The sequence below is a fragment of the Gopherus flavomarginatus genome, chromosome 8 (assembly GCF_025201925.1).
Source record: "Gopherus flavomarginatus isolate rGopFla2 chromosome 8, rGopFla2.mat.asm, whole genome shotgun sequence".
Taxonomy (NCBI): domain Eukaryota; kingdom Metazoa; phylum Chordata; order Testudines; family Testudinidae; genus Gopherus; species Gopherus flavomarginatus.
The window spans coordinates 28,810,727-28,831,786 of record NC_066624.1 but is presented as its reverse complement, the minus strand read 5'-3'; the positions used below and the strand labels follow the sequence as shown (position 1 = coordinate 28,831,786).

The 21,060-nt window shown below is 42.0% G+C and overlaps 1 protein-coding gene across 3 annotated transcripts in view; it reads left to right on the top strand.

The window, feature by feature from the left end:
- Positions 1-21,060, top strand: part of HDX (highly divergent homeobox) — a 90,258-nt gene that overhangs the window by 58,085 nt on the left and 11,113 nt on the right. For all 3 annotated transcript variants that reach the window (XM_050965042.1, XM_050965040.1, XM_050965041.1), the window contains 3 exons: positions 8,836-9,043; positions 16,130-16,209; positions 19,276-19,359. In XM_050965042.1, coding sequence (XP_050820999.1) covers positions 8,836-9,043; positions 16,130-16,209; positions 19,276-19,359 — 372 coding nt within the window. The remainder of the gene's footprint in view (positions 1-8,835; positions 9,044-16,129; positions 16,210-19,275; positions 19,360-21,060) is intronic.

The window sequence follows — 21,060 nt, the reverse complement described above, 5'->3', positions numbered from 1 at the left end:
CCAAATTTAAAAGGCGATAAGGCAATTGACATGGTGTTGCTACTGGGTCAATACATGGACAATTTAAAATGGAAGAAGACTTTCACCATAACCAGCAAACTTCTGAAAGCCCTTTTCAAATGTCCTTCATATCAGAATAACAGAAGTTATCATTTAGAGGTTTTTTCAGGAACAGGGCCTAGCTATGAAAGGCACAAATCCATGAAAGATTGGAGGATGGCAGCACTGCAAGGGCAGAGGCTTTTTTTAAGATTGTTGAACAGACACAGATTTGCAGTCTATGCCTTCATTTAAGTCGGGTGTCAGAACTGTGTGTTTAACCTTAGCTAGTGACTGTGTGTTTGTTTTTTAAAACATTGTTTTCATTGAGCATATTGTTTAGAGTAGTACTTCTCAGCCTTAACTATTAGCTAACAAAGATTTTATTTGGGAGTTATTCTTGTAATCAATGACTTTATAATTTAATTAGTTACATTGTTTCAAGGAAGTAAGTACCAAACTTGCATCATAACACTCAGGTATAGTTACATGAAACTAAAACAAATATTCCTTATGTTCTTTCAGTTTGTGAAGAAATGTGATCAAAATAAATGGTTTACTGTACATACACAATTTTCACATTTTGTCTTTTTTTTTATTTTACCTTGTTTTAATTTTATTCAGTTCCCCTCTCCACAGCCTTTACCGCTTTGCAGTGGGTTTTTAAGGGGGATCGTTTTTTCTTAATGATTTGTTCCCAAGAAGAAATGTTGTTGTTCTGGAAAGACACACATATGTGATCTATAAGCATGACCCCATATATCATTAGAATTCTTTAGTGCAAAGAATATGAGGGAAATCTATTGCTTTTCCTTTCTGACATTTCAACCCTGTGCACCATCAAATTCCATCGGATTCAGTCCTTTCAGGTTCAGTGGTTTAGTTTGTCCCCTGGCTCCAATGCTTCCAAAGGGATTGTGGTCACATGGAGTGACTACAGGCTACACATTAATCTTGCATATGTTTTAACACGCCCAGATGGCCTTTCACGGATTTCCAAGGCACCAGAAGCAATGCTGGTTATTTTGTGGTATTCTCAGACACGTGAACTCTGTACCAAAACCTCATTAAATTGTCCAATACTTCTTTAATTTATTTTTTGATTAATTACCTAGATTTTTGTGTCTAATTAAAAGTTTGTTTCTTTTTAATCCTCCTTCTCTTGACTGATTTATTCATTCATGCCAAAGTTCAGTGTTTTACATTAGAAGAGCTTTCATGGTGATGACCTGGACTCTTAGCCACTTGAATGTCTTGGGAGCAAAAGGATGATGACTAGAAATAAAAACCTTCTTTGCACAATTTCATAATCAGAAATAATTTGAGGAATAGAGGACAGATGCATGACAATGGGGTTTTGTAAGTAATTAAAGTTTGCATTCTTTGTAGAGTGTTGATTTGGGTTTTTCAAGGAGATAGTATAATGAAGAAATTAAATTAGAATATGTCGTTTAGATCAGTATTCCTCCTTGGGGTGAAGCCAATTGGTTTACGGAAAAGAGAAATGTATATATTTAGGTGCATTTCTCAATGCACAGCTCCAAAATATTCATTATAGATTGGTGTTTGCTGTAGGAAAGCCTGTAAATACATGGCATATATTTTCTTTTCTAATTTTAAGTTTGGATTCCAGAGAAGTGGATACATGTATTTCAAGGGGCATATTCAACATACAGTAGTGAATACACGGTTCTATTTTGGCAGAATTTTGAAAGCAGAAATGACACATCAAAAAGAAAAATAAACAGTCTGCCTTGTCCATATGTTTCAATAACTTCTTGCTGGATTTTTTTTGGTAATTCACTGTGAAAGGGAACAAAGAGGCAGACTCACTCTTAAATAAAGGAAAGATAAATTGTGGTAATGGTGCAGAAACCCTACAGTAGTTAGCACCATGCATTGCTGCCATAAGTATAAGGAAGTTAAAGATATGGCAAATTATTTTATGAGAAATTCCTTAACTTCAAATTATACTCACTGTGTTTAAAATGCTCTAATTTGCCCATTTTTTGAACTATTGTACATTCTTTATTATGAAAATGTAGATTAGGGGAAGGGTCATATTATCCAAGAGCAAGGGATCATCAGAACCAATGTGAAGAGTAAACAGTTTTGAAGTTTTTAAAGTAGTTTTGTTTCAAAGGTAATTAATTTTGAAAAAAGCTACACACAGCATGGCATAGTCTTGTAGGTAAAGCTGGTAACCCTGTCTGTTGTTAAAGATGCCGGACACTTTGCATTATAAGAAACTGAAAATAGTGTCTTATATCTTTGTAAAACTTTAACATTTTGGGCTCAAATTTTCCATGCTGGGTGTCTTCGTTGGGCTTTTTTTATTTTTATTTTTTTTATTTCAGCCAAAACAGTTGAGCTGTTTCTGAGAATGAGGCAAGGAAAAATACATTGTTTTGCCAATGATAAATTCTGGCAACTTTTTTTTTACACTTTAGTACCTCCATGCTTTGGAGCCAAGACTCGAAATTTATCAGGAGATGTGCCTTTTCCATCTCTGTGAAAATCTGCCAGATTCTGGCCAAATTATAAACCTTTGATGTAAATCCCAATTTGCACATGTTCATTAGAGATTTCTTGATTACAGCTGCTAAAAATATCTGAAGATTTCAGCTTTGCTGATCATGTTACAGTGCCTCTCAGCTCCATGTGCTGACCAAACTCTGCCTGTGCCATCCCAAAGTCAGGATGGAGCTGGGCATGGGAACTCATCCCAGAGACCTTGTGTCTCCTGTGCTTTCAGTGATTCCCCTGATGACACCCAGGTAGCACGGAGGAAGAAGTTGTCTGATTTGAATACAGAGGAAACAAAAAGCCAGATTTTGGAGGGGAAGAAGAGATGTGGAGTGGATTGGAACAAGAAGTTTGGTTGAGACTGTGACTGGAGAGGCAAGAAACAGGGACTGGCTGGGTGTGGAGACCAAGACTGGGAGCTCGAGGAGAAGCTCGGACAGGTTGGGCAAGGAGACAGGGATGAGGAACCAGTTTGAGGAGGAATGGAGGTGAGGGGAGATTAGGTAGGAAGAAAGACTGAGACTGGCTGAGCAAAGAGGCTGGGACATGGAGATAGGGAGGGTTTGTAAAGGTATGACCAACATTGAATGCAGAGCCTGTGTCAGAAACTGAATCTGAGAGCCAGTGTGGGTGGGGAGGGAAGAGACTGATCAGACAAGAAGCCACAGGCAACCTTAATTCTGGCATTTTTAAATTTTGAATGCTTAACTTTGCAATCTTAATAATGTTCTTTTAATGTTTTTGTATGTAATTTAGGGAAAAGAATAAGCATGTCTCTTACCATCTATCTGGTCATACTTGTATACTTTTAAGTGTAAATCTTTATCTGTTGAGAGATGTAGTGACTTGGGGTATGTCTACACTATGAAATTAGGTCGATTTTATAGAAGTCGATTTTTAGAAATGGATTTTATGCAGTTGATTGTTTATGTCCCTACTAAGCACATTAAGTTGGTGGAGTGCGTCCTCACTACCATGGCTAGCAAGGACTCATGGAGCGGTGCACTGTGGGAAGCTATCCCACAGTTCTCGCAGTCTCTGCTGCTCATTGGAATTATGGGTTAAGTTCCGAATGCCTGATAGGGCAAAAACATTGTCGCAGATTGTTTTAGGTACATGTCATCGCTCTCCCCTTCCTCTCTCCCTCCGTGAAAGCAACTGCAGACAATCATTTCATGCCTTTTTGCCTGGGTTACCATAGCACAGCAAACATGGAGCCCGCTTAGCTCACCGCTGTTGTTGCGAGCATTGTAAACACCTCGTACATTATACTGCAGTATGTAAAGAACCTGCCTAAGAGACGGTAGCATGAGGACAATTGTGATGAGAACATGAACACAGACTTTCCTGAAAGCATGGGCTATGGCAATTGGGACTTTGTGGCGGAAGTGGGGCTGGTTGATAAGGTTGAACGCCAATTCTGGGCCCGGCAAACAAGCAGAGATTGGCGGGACAGCATAGTGTTGCAGCTATCGGATGATTCCCAGTGGCTGCGAAACTTTCACATGCGTAAGGCCACTTTTCTGGAACTCTGTGAGTTGCTTTCCCCCACCCTGAAGCGCAGGAGTACCAAGATGAGAGCTGTCATGACTCTTGAGAAGCAAGTGGCAATAGCACTGTGGAAACCTGCAATGCCTGACTGCTACCGGTTAGTCGGGAGTTGGTTTGGAGTGGGCAAATCTACTGTGGGGACTGCTGTGATTCAAGTAGCCAATGCAATCATTGATATTCTGCTATCAAGGGTAGTGACTCTGGGAAACATGCAGGTCATAGTGTATGGCTTTGCTGCAATGGATTTCCCTAACTGTGGTGGGGCGATAGATGGAACGCAGATCCCTATCTTGGCATCGGACCACCTTGCCAACCAGTACATAAACTGCAAGGGGTACTTCTCAATGGTGCTGCAAGCACTGGTGGATCACAAGGGACATTTCACCAACGTCATCATGGGATGACCAGGAAAGGTGCATGATGCTCGCATCTTTAGGAACTTTGGGCTGTTTGAGCAGCTGCAAGAAGGGATTTACTTCCCAGATCAGAAAATTACTGTTGGGGATGTTGAAATTCCAATATTTATCCTTGGAGACCCAGCATGCTCCTTGCTCCCATGGCTCATGAAGCCATACACAGGCAGCCTGGACAGTAGTAAGGAGCAGTTTAACTATAGGCTGAGCAAGTGAAGAATGGTAGTAGAATGTGCCTTTGGATGTTTAAAAGTTCTCTGGCACTGTTTGATGACTAGGTTAGACCTCAGTGCAACCAATATTCCCATTGTTATTAATGCTTGCTGTGTGCTTCATAATATCTGTGAGAATAAGGGGGAGACGTTTATGGCGGGGCGGGAGGTTAACGCAAATCGCCTGGCTGCCAGTTTTGAACAGCCAGACACCATGGAGATTAGAAGAGCACAGGTAGGCACGCTGCGCATCAGAGAGGCTTCGAAAACCAGTTTCATGACTGGCCGGGCAATGGTGTGAGAGTTGTGTGTGTTTCTCCTTGATGCTCTGTGTTGATTTTAACTCCCTGTAACCCAACCACCCTCTCCCCTTCAATCACAGCTGGCAAAGGAAATAAAGTCACTATTGTTTTGAAACCATGCATCCCTTCTTAATTTAAAAAAAAGGGGAGATAACTGATAAGGTATCCAGGGTGGGATGGGGGAGGAGGGGAGGACAAGGCCTCATTGCTTATTGTAGCTACACTACAACTCAAAACTGTTTGAATGACAGCCTTCTGTTGCTTGGGCCATCCTCTGGAGTGCAGTGGCTGGGTGCCCGGAGCTTCCCCCGGCGTTCTTGGGCATTTGAGTGAGGAGGATATGGAACTTGGGGAGGAGAGCAGGCGGTTGTACAGTGGATGCAGCGGTGGTCTGTGCTCTTGTTGGCTTTCCTGCAGCTCCACCAGATGCCTGAACATGTTCGTTTGCTTCCCAATTAGCCTCAGCATTGCATTCTGCCTCTTCTCATTGCTCTCACTTAATGCTTTCCTGGACTCTGCCACTGAATGCCTCCATGCATTCAGCTGTACCCTATCAGTGCAGGAGGACTGCATGAGCTCCGAAAACATGTCATCGCGAGTGCAGGGTTTTTTTTTGCCTTCTAATCTGCGATAACCTCAGGGACGGAGATGATAGGGGGAGCATAGAAACATCTGCAGCTGCAGGGGGATAAAAAGGGAGAGTAAAGATTAAGATTATTCATTTCTGAGAACAAAAGTGAGACTCTCTCACAGTGAATCAGGCAATTCACAGCAGACAGCACATGTGCTTTAGGTACAAGGTTGCATTTTGCCTTTTATATTGAGCGCCAGCCAGTATGGTGACACATCACACATGGCTGGGCAACAGAATTCAGTTTCCAGGCAGCCATGGTAAGCCAAAGGATAAGCGGATTTTTTCAAATGCCTTCAATTGCAGCACCCTTCTTTCCCATAGCAAGCAATGCCGGTTGGGTTTGTCATTAAAAAGGACGGGCTGCAGTTTTTGGGTGGATGTGTAGCACACATTTCTCCCCTCCCATCTGCATGGCTATTTGGGATGATCCCTTTTAGCCAAGCACAAACAGCCCAGCATGAATGGGGTCCTTTGATTGTTCCCTTACAAAAATTCCCCTACTTCAACCAGGTGACCATGAATGATATCACTCTCCTGAGGCTAACACAGAAAGATATAGACCAAATGTTGCTTCAATGCGACCAAAACCCAGGACCATTTGCTGCTATGCTTTGTGCTGCAGTGACTCCAGACTACTTGCTACTGGCTTGGCATGGTAAAATGTCCTACCGTGGAGGATGAAATAAGGCAGCCCTCCCCAAAAGCCTTCTGCAAAGACTTTCAGAGTACTTCTAGGAGAGCTTCATGGAGATGTCCCTGGAGGATTCCCGCTCTATCCCCAGACACATTAACAAACTTTTCCAGTAGCTGTCTGGCCACGAATGTATCCCAAGTCTTCAGGGCAAATCAAACATTAAACACTATTGCTTTTAAACCCTGTACTGTAGTTACAAATGTGCACTCACCAGAGGGGCCTTCTCCACCTTCAGAGTCGGGGATCCCACCTTGGGAGGGTATTGGCTCCAGAGTGATGAAAAGGTCCTAGCTGCCAGGGAGAATGGATTCACCGCTTGCCTGCTGCACATTCTCTTCCTCCTCTTCCTCCTCCACAAAATCCTCCGCTGTGTTGTGTGAGACTCCCCCCATTGCTGGTGTCCACGGACAGTGGTGGGGTCGTGGTAGGATCCACCCCTAGAATGCCATGCAGCTGATCGTAGAAGCGGCATGTATGGGGCTCTGACCTAGAGTGACCATTTGCCTCCTTTGTCCTTTGGTAGGCTTGCCTGAGCTCCTTGACTTTCACATGGCACTGCTGTGTGTCCCTGTTGTAGCCTCTGTCCATCATGCCCTGTGTGATTTTGGCATATATATCAGCATTTCTTCTTTTTGATCGGAGTTCTGCCTGCACAGATTCTTCTCCCCATACAACAATCAGATCCAGTGTCTCCCGTTTGATCCATGCTGGAGCTTGCTTGGGCTTGTGGGGGGACTTCATGGTCACCTGTGCTGCTGAGTTCGCCATGCTGACCAAACAGGAAATGAAATTCAGAAGTTCCCGGGCTTTTCCTCTGTATCTAGTTAGTGCATCAGAATTGAAAGTGCTGTCCAGAACGGTCACATTGGAGCACTCTGGGATAGCTCCCAGAGGCCAATAACGTCGATTTGCATCTGCATTACCCCAAATTTGACCCAGCAAGGTCGAGTGTAGTGCTACTCCCCTCGCTGGGCAGGAGTACAGAAATTGATTTTAAGAGCCCTTTAAGTCAACAGAATGGGATTGCTTGTGTAGACGCATTCATTATAAAATGGACCTAACGTGGCTAAATTAGACCTAACCCTGTAGTTTAGACCAGGGCTTGGATTATGTGAAAGGAATGTAAGGTTGTGTTGTCTGATTTTAAATCACCTTTAAGATTACTTGACCCTGAGACTACCCCAGGTTCCTGCATAGTTTGGAGTGGCCTGAAGTTTGCTCTTAACACACATAGAATCATAGGATTGGAAGGGACCTTGAGAGGTCATCTAGTTCAGTTCCGTGCACTCAAGGCAGGACTATGTATTATCTAGACTGGGGTGGGCAAACTTTTTGGCCCGAGGGCCACATCTTGGTATGGAAATTGCATGGCAGACCATGAATGCTCACAAAATTGGAAGTTGGGATGTGGACGGAGTGAGTGCTTTGTCTAGGGGTGCAAGCTCTGGGATGGGGCCAGAAATGAGGAGTTCAGGGTGCGGGGGGGGTGGGGATCTGGGCTGGGGCAAGGGGTTGAGATGCAGGTGGGGGAGTGAGGGCTCTGGCGGGGGGTGAGGGCTCTGGGGTGCAGGAGGGTGGGAGCAAGGGGTTTGGGGTATGAGAGGGTGATCAGGGCTGGGGCAGAGGGTTGGGGCGCTGAAGGGTGTCAGGGGTGCATTCTCCAGGCGGCACTTACCTCAAGCAACTCCTGGAAGTAGCAGCAATGTCCCTCCTCCGGCTCCTACACGGAGGCATGGCTCTGCACACAACCCCATCCGTAGGCACCGCCCCTGCAGCTCCCTTTGGCCACTGTTGCTGGCCAATGGGAGCTGCAGGAGCAGCGCTTGAGGCGGGGCACCGTGCAGAGCCCCCAGCTGCTCCTGTGCATAGGAGCCAGAGAGGGGACATGCTGCTGCTTCTGGGAGCCGTAGGATGCCACGGCACACGTGGAGCAGCGCAAGCCCCAGAGCCCGCTCCCCGGCAGGAGCCTGAGGGCTGGATTAAAATGTCTGAAGGGCCGGATGCGGCCACCGGACCGTAGTTTTCCCACCCCTGATCTAGACCATCCCTGAGAGGTGTTTATCTAACCTGCTTTTAAAAATCTCCAATGATGAAGATTCTACAACCTCCCTGGGCAATCTGACTGACAACAACTCCTAAAGGCTATTCTTACAACAGTGGAAAGCCAAAACATAGTGGTGTTCTGGCTCTGCCCAGTTTTCTCTGGCTATGTCCTCTTTGTGGAGGGGAATGAGATAGAGCTATACCACTGGAGGATTTACAGTATGCTGTGGGAAATCCCAAGGTGGCCAGCTCCACTATGTTTTGGGGTGCTTTGTTCCACTGGCATGTGGTAGAGCAGGGAAAATTGGCCCAAGGATCTTGCCCTCTCCTTGTCACATAGTAATGTTCATTACTCTTGGTTTTAGGACTGTGACTTTTGTTACTATTTCTGATATCATCCATTTGTATTTCTCTCTATAAGACTTGGATTGGGAATCGAAGACGAAAATATCGTTTAATGGGAATTGAAGTCCCACCGCCTAGAGGAGGCCCTGCTGATTTCTGTGACCATCCTGAATCTGGTGCTAAATCAGCACTTACTCCAGGAGAGGAAACTGCTACTGAAGTGGGAGATGATAATGATAGGAATGATGAAGTATCAATCTGCTTATCTGAAGGAAGTTCACAAGGTATTTGAAACTGTTTTGTTAATTATATTTTGCAGTTTGTGTGCTTTTCATCCCTCTCTGGTGTGTGCATTCTAAAGGGTTTGAAACAGTTGCTTTTCTTACATAGGAAATGAACAGCCTTCTGAAACTCAAACTAGTATCTTCAAAATTACAGTCATTTGGCATTGTCCTTGCCAAGGTGGCAGAGGCAAGCTTTGGAGCTATTATGTAGATTAATACAAACTATAATAAGAGCACCTATTCAGCACTCTGCGCACTCTTTAACAATTTATTTTCTGAAACATTAAAATAAGTAGACCTGTCAGTTCCTCTTGATGAGTGGTTCTAAACCTGTTTACCATTGTGGGCCGCATATGTAGCTCTCTGTGTGTTATGTGGGCCACATCCACACAATGTATATATATACTACCTGTCCATCTAAAAAAAATAAAATAAGGTTTAGTATTTGTTAATGGCAGCAGTATGACTCAAACTGATATAGTACCTTTCATTTCAACACTGGCAAATGTTTGCCAAGAGCATTTTAAATTAGCAAAATAAGTCAAAACATTAACTGTTAAAATGAATTAATTTACTGTAAGGGTGGCATGGTATGGTATATTGCCACCCTCCCTTCCTTGCTGCTGCTGGCAGCACATCTGTGGACCCTGCCTGCAAAGATGGCGCCCCCCCCCCCCCAGCCAGGGACTTCTCCCCCATGCGCCCAGCATCCTCCCATTTAGGGACTGCCCCTCAGCCCCTCCCCACATTGCACCCCCAGCCAGGGAATGCTCCCCATCACCCAACCCAGCTGGAACAGTACCCCCAGCATCCAGACTCCTCCCTCCGCCCTACACTTGGCTTGCACACGTGCCTGCCCTGCAGAGACAGGATGCCTTGTCCAGTACTGTCCGCTCCCAGGGACTGTCCCCTCCTTCATCTAATTCCCCACCCAGCCCCCTCAAGGACTGCCCCCCCAACACTCAACCTTCCCATCCTGGGACTGTGCCCTAGTATCTAGCCCCCTATCCAGGAACTGCACCCAGCCAGCAGTCCCCAACCTAGAGTCTGTCCCCCAAACACTGGCTGTACCCTCACCCCGCGGTCCTACGCCCCTGCATCCTTCTTCCTGTGCAGGCTGGTCTCCTACCTCGGCAGTAGCTCAGCTGCCCAGTCCGCCCTCCCCACCTGCCACTGTGGTCCTAGTGCTGGGGCGCCTGCTCTAGCTGGGGGTCAATGGACCTGCAATCTTGCAGAGTCTGGGGGGCGCTGAGCACCCGGGCCTCCTGCCGATGCTGCTAGGCCCAATTCTGCAGGAAGGAGCTGATGCTGGGCCTAATCCTCCACTGCCCCATTTTTGCACACCCCTCCTGCTGGCTCTGTGCCTGGGTCAGGTGCCACTCCCGCTCCGCCCTAGTTATGGCCCTGACAATGTCATGCGGGCCACAGCTGTGTGCTGATTGGGCTGCAAGCAGGTTGAGAATCACTGCTTTAGGTCAACTCAAATACACAATCATGTTGTTTAACTTGAGTTACAACACAACCAAAACAATCTAGTCCAAACATACCTACAATAGTATTAAAGCCTCTTTAAACAGAATTAGTCAGCAAAGTCAGTAGCACTGGGCTGTTTAGAGGGCACCTAAAGTAAGTGTGTGTGTGTGTGTGAGTGAATTTGTTTTCCCACCCCTGCAATTTCATGAGTTTGAGTGTTAAATGGGAATTAGACGATCAACTCATTTGCTCTGTCTCACAGAATAGAATGACCAAAGCCAGTCTTCTATGTCCCTTTTTAAAATTAAAACTCTGAGCCCTTAAGGAGATGAACTGCCCCCTTTGCACGTTTCACTGGCTTCAAAAGTTGAGGGAACTAATTGCTCCCAGCGCTTCTGATTAGAAGTGATCAATAAACCTTGTGCTCACTAAACTAAAAGGAAGTCTGTTTTAGTGCACACTGTTGCAGCTTTGTATGCCACATTTGATCTTGTCAATTTGTTTGAGTGGTATAGAAGAAAGAGACATTGAGAACTGTTGGGAACAAACTTGTGATGTCTTTGTCAAATTCAACTATAAATAGAATAAGATGATACAGAATTGGGTAGAACTGATTGAAATCCAAGGCAGATGCCAAAGTATGAGAATCCTTGACTTGCCTGAGGGAGAAGGAACTGGTCCAGTAGGAGTTTTTTTTATTTAAAAGAAAAACAAGTGAATGTTACGCCATTTAAAGTGAAGGATGACTCAATATTCATTGAGCTAGGCCTTTTGAAGCTGAACACAGAGCTTGATAGGATCCGGGCAAGGAGAATATGATTATAATAAAGCTTATGGAGCTATGGACAAACAGAGGATTTCCTTAGTAACAAAAATGAAGGAGATTTTTATATTCAACATAAAGATTATTTTTCTACCAGCCACAACCCAGAAAGTAGTTCAAAATAGGTTAGGGGGCAATAAAGATTACCTTTATGGAAAATTAAAATGGATTTATTAAGAATAAGTAAACTGTTTTATTAGACCCTCCCCAAGTCTGTGGAAAAGCTGTTGGACTAAATTGCAACTAAAACCTTAGATATAGCAGTGGACTTTGACTCTGATAATCCTTAAAACTGCCAAAATGATGGTTTCAGTTTTATTGTTGGGTTGCAGACGTTATTTCTTCTGTTGGCAGTGACTGTCATTTAGTTTTGAGTTTCCAGTCTGCTAAACCCATAATAAAGACTTTATGAGAGGAGAGAGAGGGACTAATTATGTCAATGAGGGTTTGAAAAAAGAACTGGCACTCCTGGAGAAGATAAGTAGTCCAGAATTACATGCAGCAGCTGTTTTGTCAGAGCTGTGTAATCACCCTTTTAACTTCTTTGGAAAATACGACTATAGGTTCCAAAAGGACATTCAGAGAGTTGAAAAGAACTACTTCTGGGGGAATTCTGCACCGAAAAATTAAAAATTCTGCACACAATATTTTAATATTCTGCATATTTTATTTGTCAAAATAACACAATATAATCACACCAGTTTCAGTTATTTTTGGTCATCTTATTTCAAAATACCTGTCAGCAAGTATGTCTATAACAATAGAGACAACAAAAAAGATTCAGGAAATATTTTTTGACAAATAGATTTCTTACTAGGCAATAATTCATTTAAACTCCAATACAGAACTGTATTTCCTGCACTGCTTAGAAGCAGTGGAAAGGCTTGGGGGAGTCAGGGATAACAGAGGAACTGAGGGCGAGGGAAGTGTGATTGCTGGGAAGGAGCCTGGATGTGAACTTGGGGTTGTTGGTTATGGGTGAGAAAAGTATGGAATGAATTTTATTGGGGGGGCAGGGAGGGTTTGTTAGGGAGCATCCCCCATAAAGATCCTGGCTGACCCCTAGCCTTTCTGATTCAGCCAGGCACATCTGCCCCATCTCTGTGTCCCTGCACTCCCATGTGTCTTTGAACCCCCTGCCCAAATGTGTCCCTCCACTCCCATTCAGACACCCACTTCCCCCCATCCCCATGTGGCCCGGCACCCTTCCCCCCATCCCCATGTGACCCAGCACCTCCCTCATCCCTGTGACCCTCTGCGGTGAAGAAGGCACTATAGGCTCTTTCTCTTCCTTAGCTAGCCAGGAGTGGTGGCTCTGTTCCAGCGCCAGAGTGCCCTCTGATGGGAAAAATGGCCAAGCTGCAGCAACTTTCCAGCCGAAGTTATTTTCGGCTGAGGCTGCTCTCTCTAGTACCATAGCGCCCTGTAGTGGGCACAAGGCAGAACTTCAATAACTTTCTAGAGAAACTATTTTCTGCCCCCCAAAAAATTAATATATATGCGTGGCACATGAATTATGTGCACGTGTGATGGTTTAAAATTTCCCCAGAAAGAAAAGAACTAACTAGGTAAGTGAAATAAGTGTAATGAGGCTGTTGAGGGCTGCTGCTCTTTAAAAGTAGCTGATGAACAAAAATCAGAACCATAACTTGATGCAAAATTAAGGGTATATACTTTATCAAAATCAGAAAATGGAAAATGTTAGAATTCAGTAGTAACATTAACTGGCCCTTTTGTCCATACTACATTAGTTACATCCGCATTAGGTTTAAATTTGTGCAGCTCTGAGGTCAGTGAGCTGTGCCAATTTGCACTAATTGAAGAACTGGTTCTTCATGCTGGAAATTTGGATTCACTGGTCAAACTAAGCAAATGATGACTGTTGAGATTACAGGGCAAGCTACACTTTAGAGCCTTTTTCAGTCTCCCTCATGTGCACCACCACTCTGGTAACAGCTTTTGCTTCCTTCACCCTTCTCTGGGTGGAACCACTTCATCCTACTACGCTTAGACTAGATCTCTGGACTGCAGTCCAACTGTTTACTACCAGTGGTAAATTGACAGGCTCAGCTGCTTTCAGCACCTGCAAGGACTTTCTCCAGAAGCCTGTAACAAGCAGGCGATTGAAATGACACAAAACAGCTTCATCAAAACAAAATATTAATGCTACATTGCAGTCAGAGAAGTGAGTTAAAATAACAAAAGTCTATGAGCCAATTAAATATCCAACTGGTAAAACTGAGATGCATATCCTATTCATATAAAATAATACAGATGTCGCCTTTGTTTTCCACAATGACCCTGGGCAGTGCAATAGGATTTTGTAGCTCTTGTGAATGTGATTCAGGGTCCCAAAGGAGCTATGCGGCTTCCTGAACTGAAGTGGCTGCCTTGCACAGATTCATAGTTACTGTGAATTTATGTTTCTGCATTTAGAGCAGTATGAGTTAACTGGGAATATAGGGATTGCCATATAGGTACAAACCAATGAGCCATCCAATCAGCTGTTCTGTTTAAAAATAGTCAAACCAGATGCCACCAAGAAAGGCAAGAAATCCTGCTAATACACCTTGGTGTACAATATAAAAACAGTTGGCAGGATTTCTTTCTGATATTGTGGAATTGCTGGAAATTGGCTTGTGCCCTGAAGTGTGATTGATCGATAACCTTTCTAATTTTGTTCTAAATATTACTGTTGTAGATGTTTATTCTTGTTTTATGTTAAGGTCTAATCCTTTCCTGAAATATACTAAGCTATTTGCTTAATTAATAACCTGTGCAACTATCAAAGGCTAACTTATATGACCTATGGTTTTAACATACTCTGTTTGATGAAAGTGGCTTGCTATAATTACAAAGCTAGAAATTGTTCCTTCTCTTATAGATGACATTTCCTGTACTTGAATCTGTAGCTTTGCTTATGTAGTTTAATGAGTTAGACTCTTTCCCCTTTTCTATAACATTATTTCCCAGTATTAAAACACATATAGGCATACAGTCATTGCATTACAGCATGAAACCTCAGATCAATATCTGTTGCAGTGGTTTCTCAATCTGGAATCCGTGGATCACTGCATTGTTGAAAACTACCAGGTAGTTGGAAGAGATTTTTTAATCACATTGCTGAAGCAACTGTCAGTCTTCATTGAGTGGACCTTCCTATTAGTGCTAGCCTTGGCCAGGATTCTCTGAATTTCCAGAGATACTAGGACCAAGCCCTGGTCTACACTAAGAAATTAAGTTGGTAGAACTACTTTGCTCAGGGATGTGAAAAATCCACACCCATGAGCAATGCAGTTAAACCAACCTGACTCCGGGTGTAGGCAGCGCAAGGTTGATAGGAGAATCGCCCATCGACCTCTCAGGGTGGTGGATTACCTACACCAACAGGAGAACCCCTCCCGTCTGCATAAGTAACATCTTCATTGAAGTGCTGCTGCAATGTTCTAAGTGTAGACAAGCCCCAACTAAACAAAACAAAGAAGCATCATTTAATGTCTTTTTCAAGTGATTCTTTGATGTACATTCAGCCAGGATTAGATTTGTAGATGTTAAAATTGGAAAGACATCAAAAGTGTAGGAGAACAAAATCAAACTGCAGAATGTTTTAGGGTATGTCTACACTTAAACTGCTACAGTGGCACATGGGTTCTGCCATTGGCATAGGTAATCCAAGACATAGTAGCTAGGTTGATGGAAGAATTCTGTTGACCTAGCACTGTCTACACTGGGGGTTAGGTCAGCATAGCTATGTCTCTCCGCGGTGTGGATTTTTCACACTCCTGAGAGATGTAACTCTGCCCATATAAATTCCCAGTGTTAGATTAGAACAATGGGGACTTTTGGCAACAAACAAAAAAAAAGAAAAAAAGTGGGGGGGATTCTGTACTCCTTATGTGAGGGAAACCCTGTGGAGAGGAAATAAATAGCATAGGTCAAAACTGAGATTAAGTAAATAAATGAGAGTATTGTCACTGATTTCAGTATGGCCAAATCCTGATCCCACTGTATTGTATTTTTTCAGTTTTCAGGATTAATTTTAGGGCAGGTTTACACTACAAACTTGCAGTGGCACAGCTGCACTGCTGTAGTGCTCCTAGTGAAGACGTTCTAAGGTAACAGGAGAGAGCCCTCCCATCAGCTTAATAACACTACCTCTGTGAGAGGCAGTAGCTATGTTGGTGGGAAAAGCTCTTCCACTGACATAACGATTTCTACACCACTGCTTAAGTCGGTATAACTACATTGCTCAGGGGTGTGGATTATTCACACCCCTGAGCAATGTAGTTATGCCAAAATAATTTTGTAGTGTAGACCAGGGCTTAGTGGTTCCAGTGCACCAATATGGGGGTGTATGCATGCGAGTTAGATACACAGACAGACAAACCCACACACATATGTACTCTAATCTTTTAGGCTGGGATTTTCAAAGCCTTAGGGAGTTCAACACCCAACTCCTGTCGAAATTCAGTGGGTGTTGGGTGCCAGACTCCTTAAGCTCCTTTGAAAAACCAAGCCTGAAGCTATAAGTAGTGAGAACTTGGTGTATAATGTAGGAGAGTAACTGACAAAAATGTCTATCTGTCTTTGGTAGTGATTGGTATAAATGTGATTTGAAATGTTTGTGTCAAATATTAATTATATGCAATCTTTTTAATTACAAAAACTTTGGCTTAAATCATAGAAGACATCACCACATAAATATATCTTAAAGGAATTCCATAAAAAGGGCATTAGGGTACTAAAGCTAGAACTCCAAGGAAGATATAATAGCTCATTTATTTCTGCAGAAGAAAGCAGTGAAGTTATTCAAAATGAAGAAATTGGTCACAAAGAAGAGGACCAAAATACATTATCTGCAGATAATGTGGTATGTACACTTTCCATATGCTACCAATTAGACCTTCTTAATTATTACTGTATAAACTGTCTTCCAAAAGCAATATTTCTAAGTTAGTGAAGATTTCAGTTTCATGTTCTGCTAAAAAGAACCCTGTTTTATAACTTGAATACTAAAAATAAGCAGGTATTGATAGAATTGTGCATATTCAATGAAAAAATTAAAAATATTTTCCATATAATTTAATGAGTAGAAATCTTGTGTTTTAGGAGGCTACTTAGTGTAACTGCATTACTACATTCTAGTCTTTCTCATCTCCGAAGTGCTAAGTAATTCTTCGACTCTACTCAGCTCGGGAACATTGTTGCTTCAGTAGAGTTATGCTCTGTGTATAGGGACATGTGGAAGTGCTGAAACAGTATTTTGTCCTGCTTAGTTCTGGTGTACTAGCTAGGCCTGAAACAATTAAATTCAGGTTGAATGGCTAGGCCCTGATCCAGCAAGGAACTTCTGTGCAGAGGTGCCATACCAAGCTTCTCCCATTACTGATGCCTTATTTGATTACAGCAAGCCTGAGATGTTCTGTGAACCTCAGAGACCAGATGCCCCAGAGTCCTCAGTACAGGCCTCACTATAATGTGTTTAATAATTTTGTGTCTCGGAACGCCCCGTGTACTGCATGACAATATAGGGACAAATTCACCATTGAGTAGTAAGGTACAACTCCATTGACTACATTGAGGTAGCCTTACTTCTGCTGTTGATGAATTTGGTTCATATACTTTTATTATCAATTTATTTTTAATTCTGTCAAATATTAAGACTTGTGTCTGGGTGTTTTTACCTAATTCTGTGAAAAATTGGGGGAGTTGCACTTTTCAAATATAGATCTAATTAAGAATGTAAAAGGCCAGTGTTAATCCTGTGTTAAACATAAATTCTTTCAATTACAATACAGTATTGCTACCATATTTTATGTTGAAAAATGTTTATTTTGACAGTATTTAGCACTTATGTGGTATTTTCCAATGTGTTATATTTTTGAGAAAAAACTCCAGTGAGGTGAGAATGATATTGAAAGTGTGTTATGACAGAACAAAGCATGTCACGTTTAGAGGTTTTTACAGTGCCCATAGGTAGTTTTTATTTTTATTCATATTTAAATTCGATTTCCAGCAGATGGAATGAATATAAGTCAGTTTGTGATAGGAGGCTGGCATTCTTGCCAATAAATCAAAGAGAGAAACTGCAAACAGCTGAAATTACTGAATCTGTATATTTCTCAGTTGTTGAAGGTGGTGGGATCAGTGAGGAACATAATGGTATTAGGGGCAGGCTTTTATTCCACTATTTCAATCAGTATTTAATCTCTGTGAGCTAAGGTATAATAAAATTAACCAATTTTATTGCTGTTTAATAGAACAGTGTTTAGTTTAAATAATTTTCAAATGATTAGGATATAAAAATAAACACAGATAAAAAGGGCAGTTGGTTATAGAATTTAGGAAAAATGTGTTAATTTTTATGGTAAAATTTAAATACCTTAGAATCAATGATGTGTGAGCTCTCCATAGTTAAGTCACAATTGAGTTTCTGTCATAAACTGGATTTTAGCTTTCCTGCTTCTTCCCACATTGGAATTCCACAAACCAATGAATATTGGTTCAGGATTGATGGTTGGAGCTCAGATAGTTATCAGGATCTGTTGGGGGGGGGGGGAGGGATTAAGTCAGCCAGCCCCCTGATGAACCAATAGAGGCTCCTCAGAAGGCTGAAGATCCTGTGTAGGCTCATTGGACAACAAATTTAGCTTGTTAGAACTTGAACCTGTCTCCTGAGATTTGTTGTGGGAGGAGCTGGTTGGCCCCGAAGAACATGCCAGTAACTGCAGTAGATGTTAGGGGGCCCAGCAAGCCCCCAAATGTTTATGAGAGGTGGAGCACTGGAAGGGACTGCTATGATCAGGACTGGAGTTCTTCTAATGCAAACTTCTGCAGGAAATAAAGGGGGAATCCCCCTCTTTGCTATCCCCTCAAAATCTCCTTACTGTCCTCATTTTCCCTTTATACCTTCACTGGAAACATCATATGGTGTCCAGGAAGGAATCCCTTCACTCACACACCTCCCTCTGCCCACAGGTTGGATTCTACCCATAAATCACTTATATGTACTCTCAACCTGTCTTTGCCTTAATAGAGTTTTATTGTCTTAGAATGTTTACAAAAGGAGGATGTTCTTCCTCTTGGATGATGGCCCTTCTCTTAGTCTCCATACGTCTAGACTCAGAGTTTCAACAGGTGGAGACAAATGTATTTTTCTTTCACAATATATAATTGAACTCCCTAATTTCCTACCAGCACCATTAGAAACAGAGAAATTAGTGGAAGAAGGAGAAGAAGCATAGGAAATTTGAGGCCCCTCCCTGTTAGATCATTTTACTCAAAAAAGACTGGGTCAATTCCTGGAGCTATCACAATATTGTTGCCAAAGTCCTAAAACAGACTAGACGAGGAACCATTTTTAAAAGAAGAGACATTTTACTTTAGAAGGGCAGGAATTAAACCAGGCAAGACTTGCCAGTAGGAAATTCCTTGGTTTGCAGTCATTCATCATTGTGTCTGTCTTGCCTTCTGATTCTAGAGGAATAAACATTCCACGTGGCTGGTATGACATCTCTCACAAAGAGTCTGTAGAAGAAATAAATTTTCCCCCAAGGCCCCTGTGCAGGCTGCAAGGAGAATGCAGTATGCAATTTAATCAACAAAAATATGGCAGCTGCTAGTTCTTCCACCATAAACAAAGTGAGTCACCATGGCAACATTGTCCTAACTTTGAGTGTACACTGCCTCAGGCAGCTTCTTCCCTAGAGCTTTGCATGTGAACAGAGTGCATGATCGCCATCTAATGGGTACTCAGAAATTCAAAATAATTTGTAAATAGGCAAAAGAAACGTTCTTAAGACTCTTCCATTATAATTTGAGAGCTGCAATTATTGTTTCTTAGGTCTAATAGTAGAGTAACGTAGAGACTTCTATTAGTAAGCTAGAAATTCAAGAATTTAGTTTTCTGAATGAAATACTTTCACTTCTATTTCAGAAAATCGAAATTATAGATGATGAAGAAAGTGATATGATTAGTAATTCTGAAGTGGATCAGATGAGCTCTCTTTTGGATTATAAGGTAAGTGATTGAGGTCTTGTAATGCTGAGAGAGATGTTCCCTTTACACAGAAGGCTCAAACAGGGTTTTTTGCAGGGAGGAGTGTGGAAGGGTGGAATTCACCCCAGCCACAAGAAGGCCTCTGTTCCAGCATTCAGGCTGTGATAGTAGCTCAATCATCTATTTGTGGGTTCTTAGCCACTGGATCCTTGTTTCTGCAAAATGAAAGGAATACAGAAAGAAACAGCAGCATCAGTCCTTCATAGCAGCTAAATTACTGTGATTCTAGCAGCTTCCAGTGGTGTCTCACACCAAGGCAATTTATTTAGCATTTAAAACATACCATCTTTTTCATTTATCTTTTTAAGCAAAATCTGCGTTTTTCTCAAATACAGACTTTCTTTGTGCCAGGAGTCTGTTCTTTTGCACTTCATTTTAAATATATAGCCTAATAGTGCCAGAATTGGGAGGCAACATAACAGCTAGAGTCCTCTAATAAAGCAGGGAGGCCTGAGGAAAGCAATGGCTTTAATAATGTAGATCACAGTATAACAACATTGCTGCTCATTCTGGTTATAAAATGACTATATAGAGTTGTCTTTGAAATAGTAACATGAAAAAAATGCTGGATACCCTGACATTCAGGATCTTCTGCCAAAATTGTAAAGGTTGTATGTTTGTTATTGCTCACCTAAGAGTTGTGATGGCTTCATTTTATGCTTTGTGTTTTCTGTGTGAAACTGACAAATTTGTAACTTTCTTGTTTGTAAAATATACAGATTTTATTAGAATAGAACCCATTTCTAAAACAATAAATTATTTTTAAAAGTAAAATAGACAATACCCATTAGGGCACAAAAATGAATCCTCTGGGCAGTGTGTTCTGGGTAAGGGCAATGCAGGATGAATATGGATGGCGAATGACCTTTTCTTAATGTCACTTGTCACTGAACTGAATGGCTTGTTGTGACAGCATGCCCTACAGAATCTTGTTTGTTTTTATTACGTTTTGACATAAACTATTAGTCTTCATGGTCACATGTTCTCTGCATAAATATGCATGCTAGCTTTTACTGGACCAAAGCCCTGAGTAAATAGCTGACTTACAAGCTTTCATCAGTAACAAATCCTAGTAAGAGACTATTTTCTTTAAGCTACTATATTAAATGTCTTGTTAGGACCAACTCTTTGGCAAGCCCCTAAAAGTCAGCTCACAATGTTTGTCAGTTGCCTAAGAGCTTGCATAAGGGGCAAATGCATGTTTAACTGTCCATTTTGTTCATGGAAAATGTGTTTTGTATACAAAAATAGCTACATCAACCAAGATTGGATCTGCTGAAAATTCATCCCTGATTGTTAGGCATAGATGAGAAATTGATTATCACTTAAGCTTAACTGAAATACAGGTTTTATTAATGTGAAATTATAGCCAGTCTGTAACAAACCTGTACGCAGAACTTTCATATCCAGAACATACTATTAAGTCTCACAGGTTTTTAAAATAATACAATAAAATAAATGAATGCCTATTCTGCAGAACCTTTTGGCACATACTTTTGGCAAAGTTTTCAGATGCCTTTTAACTAGACTTCTGATTTTACACATGCAATCGTTTGTTACCATGAAAACCTGAAAGCTTCTGTAGGAATTGGTTTATATTCATCATTGCAGGCCCAAATGATCATGTGAACAGATGTGTGGACCTAATTTTAAATGATTTTG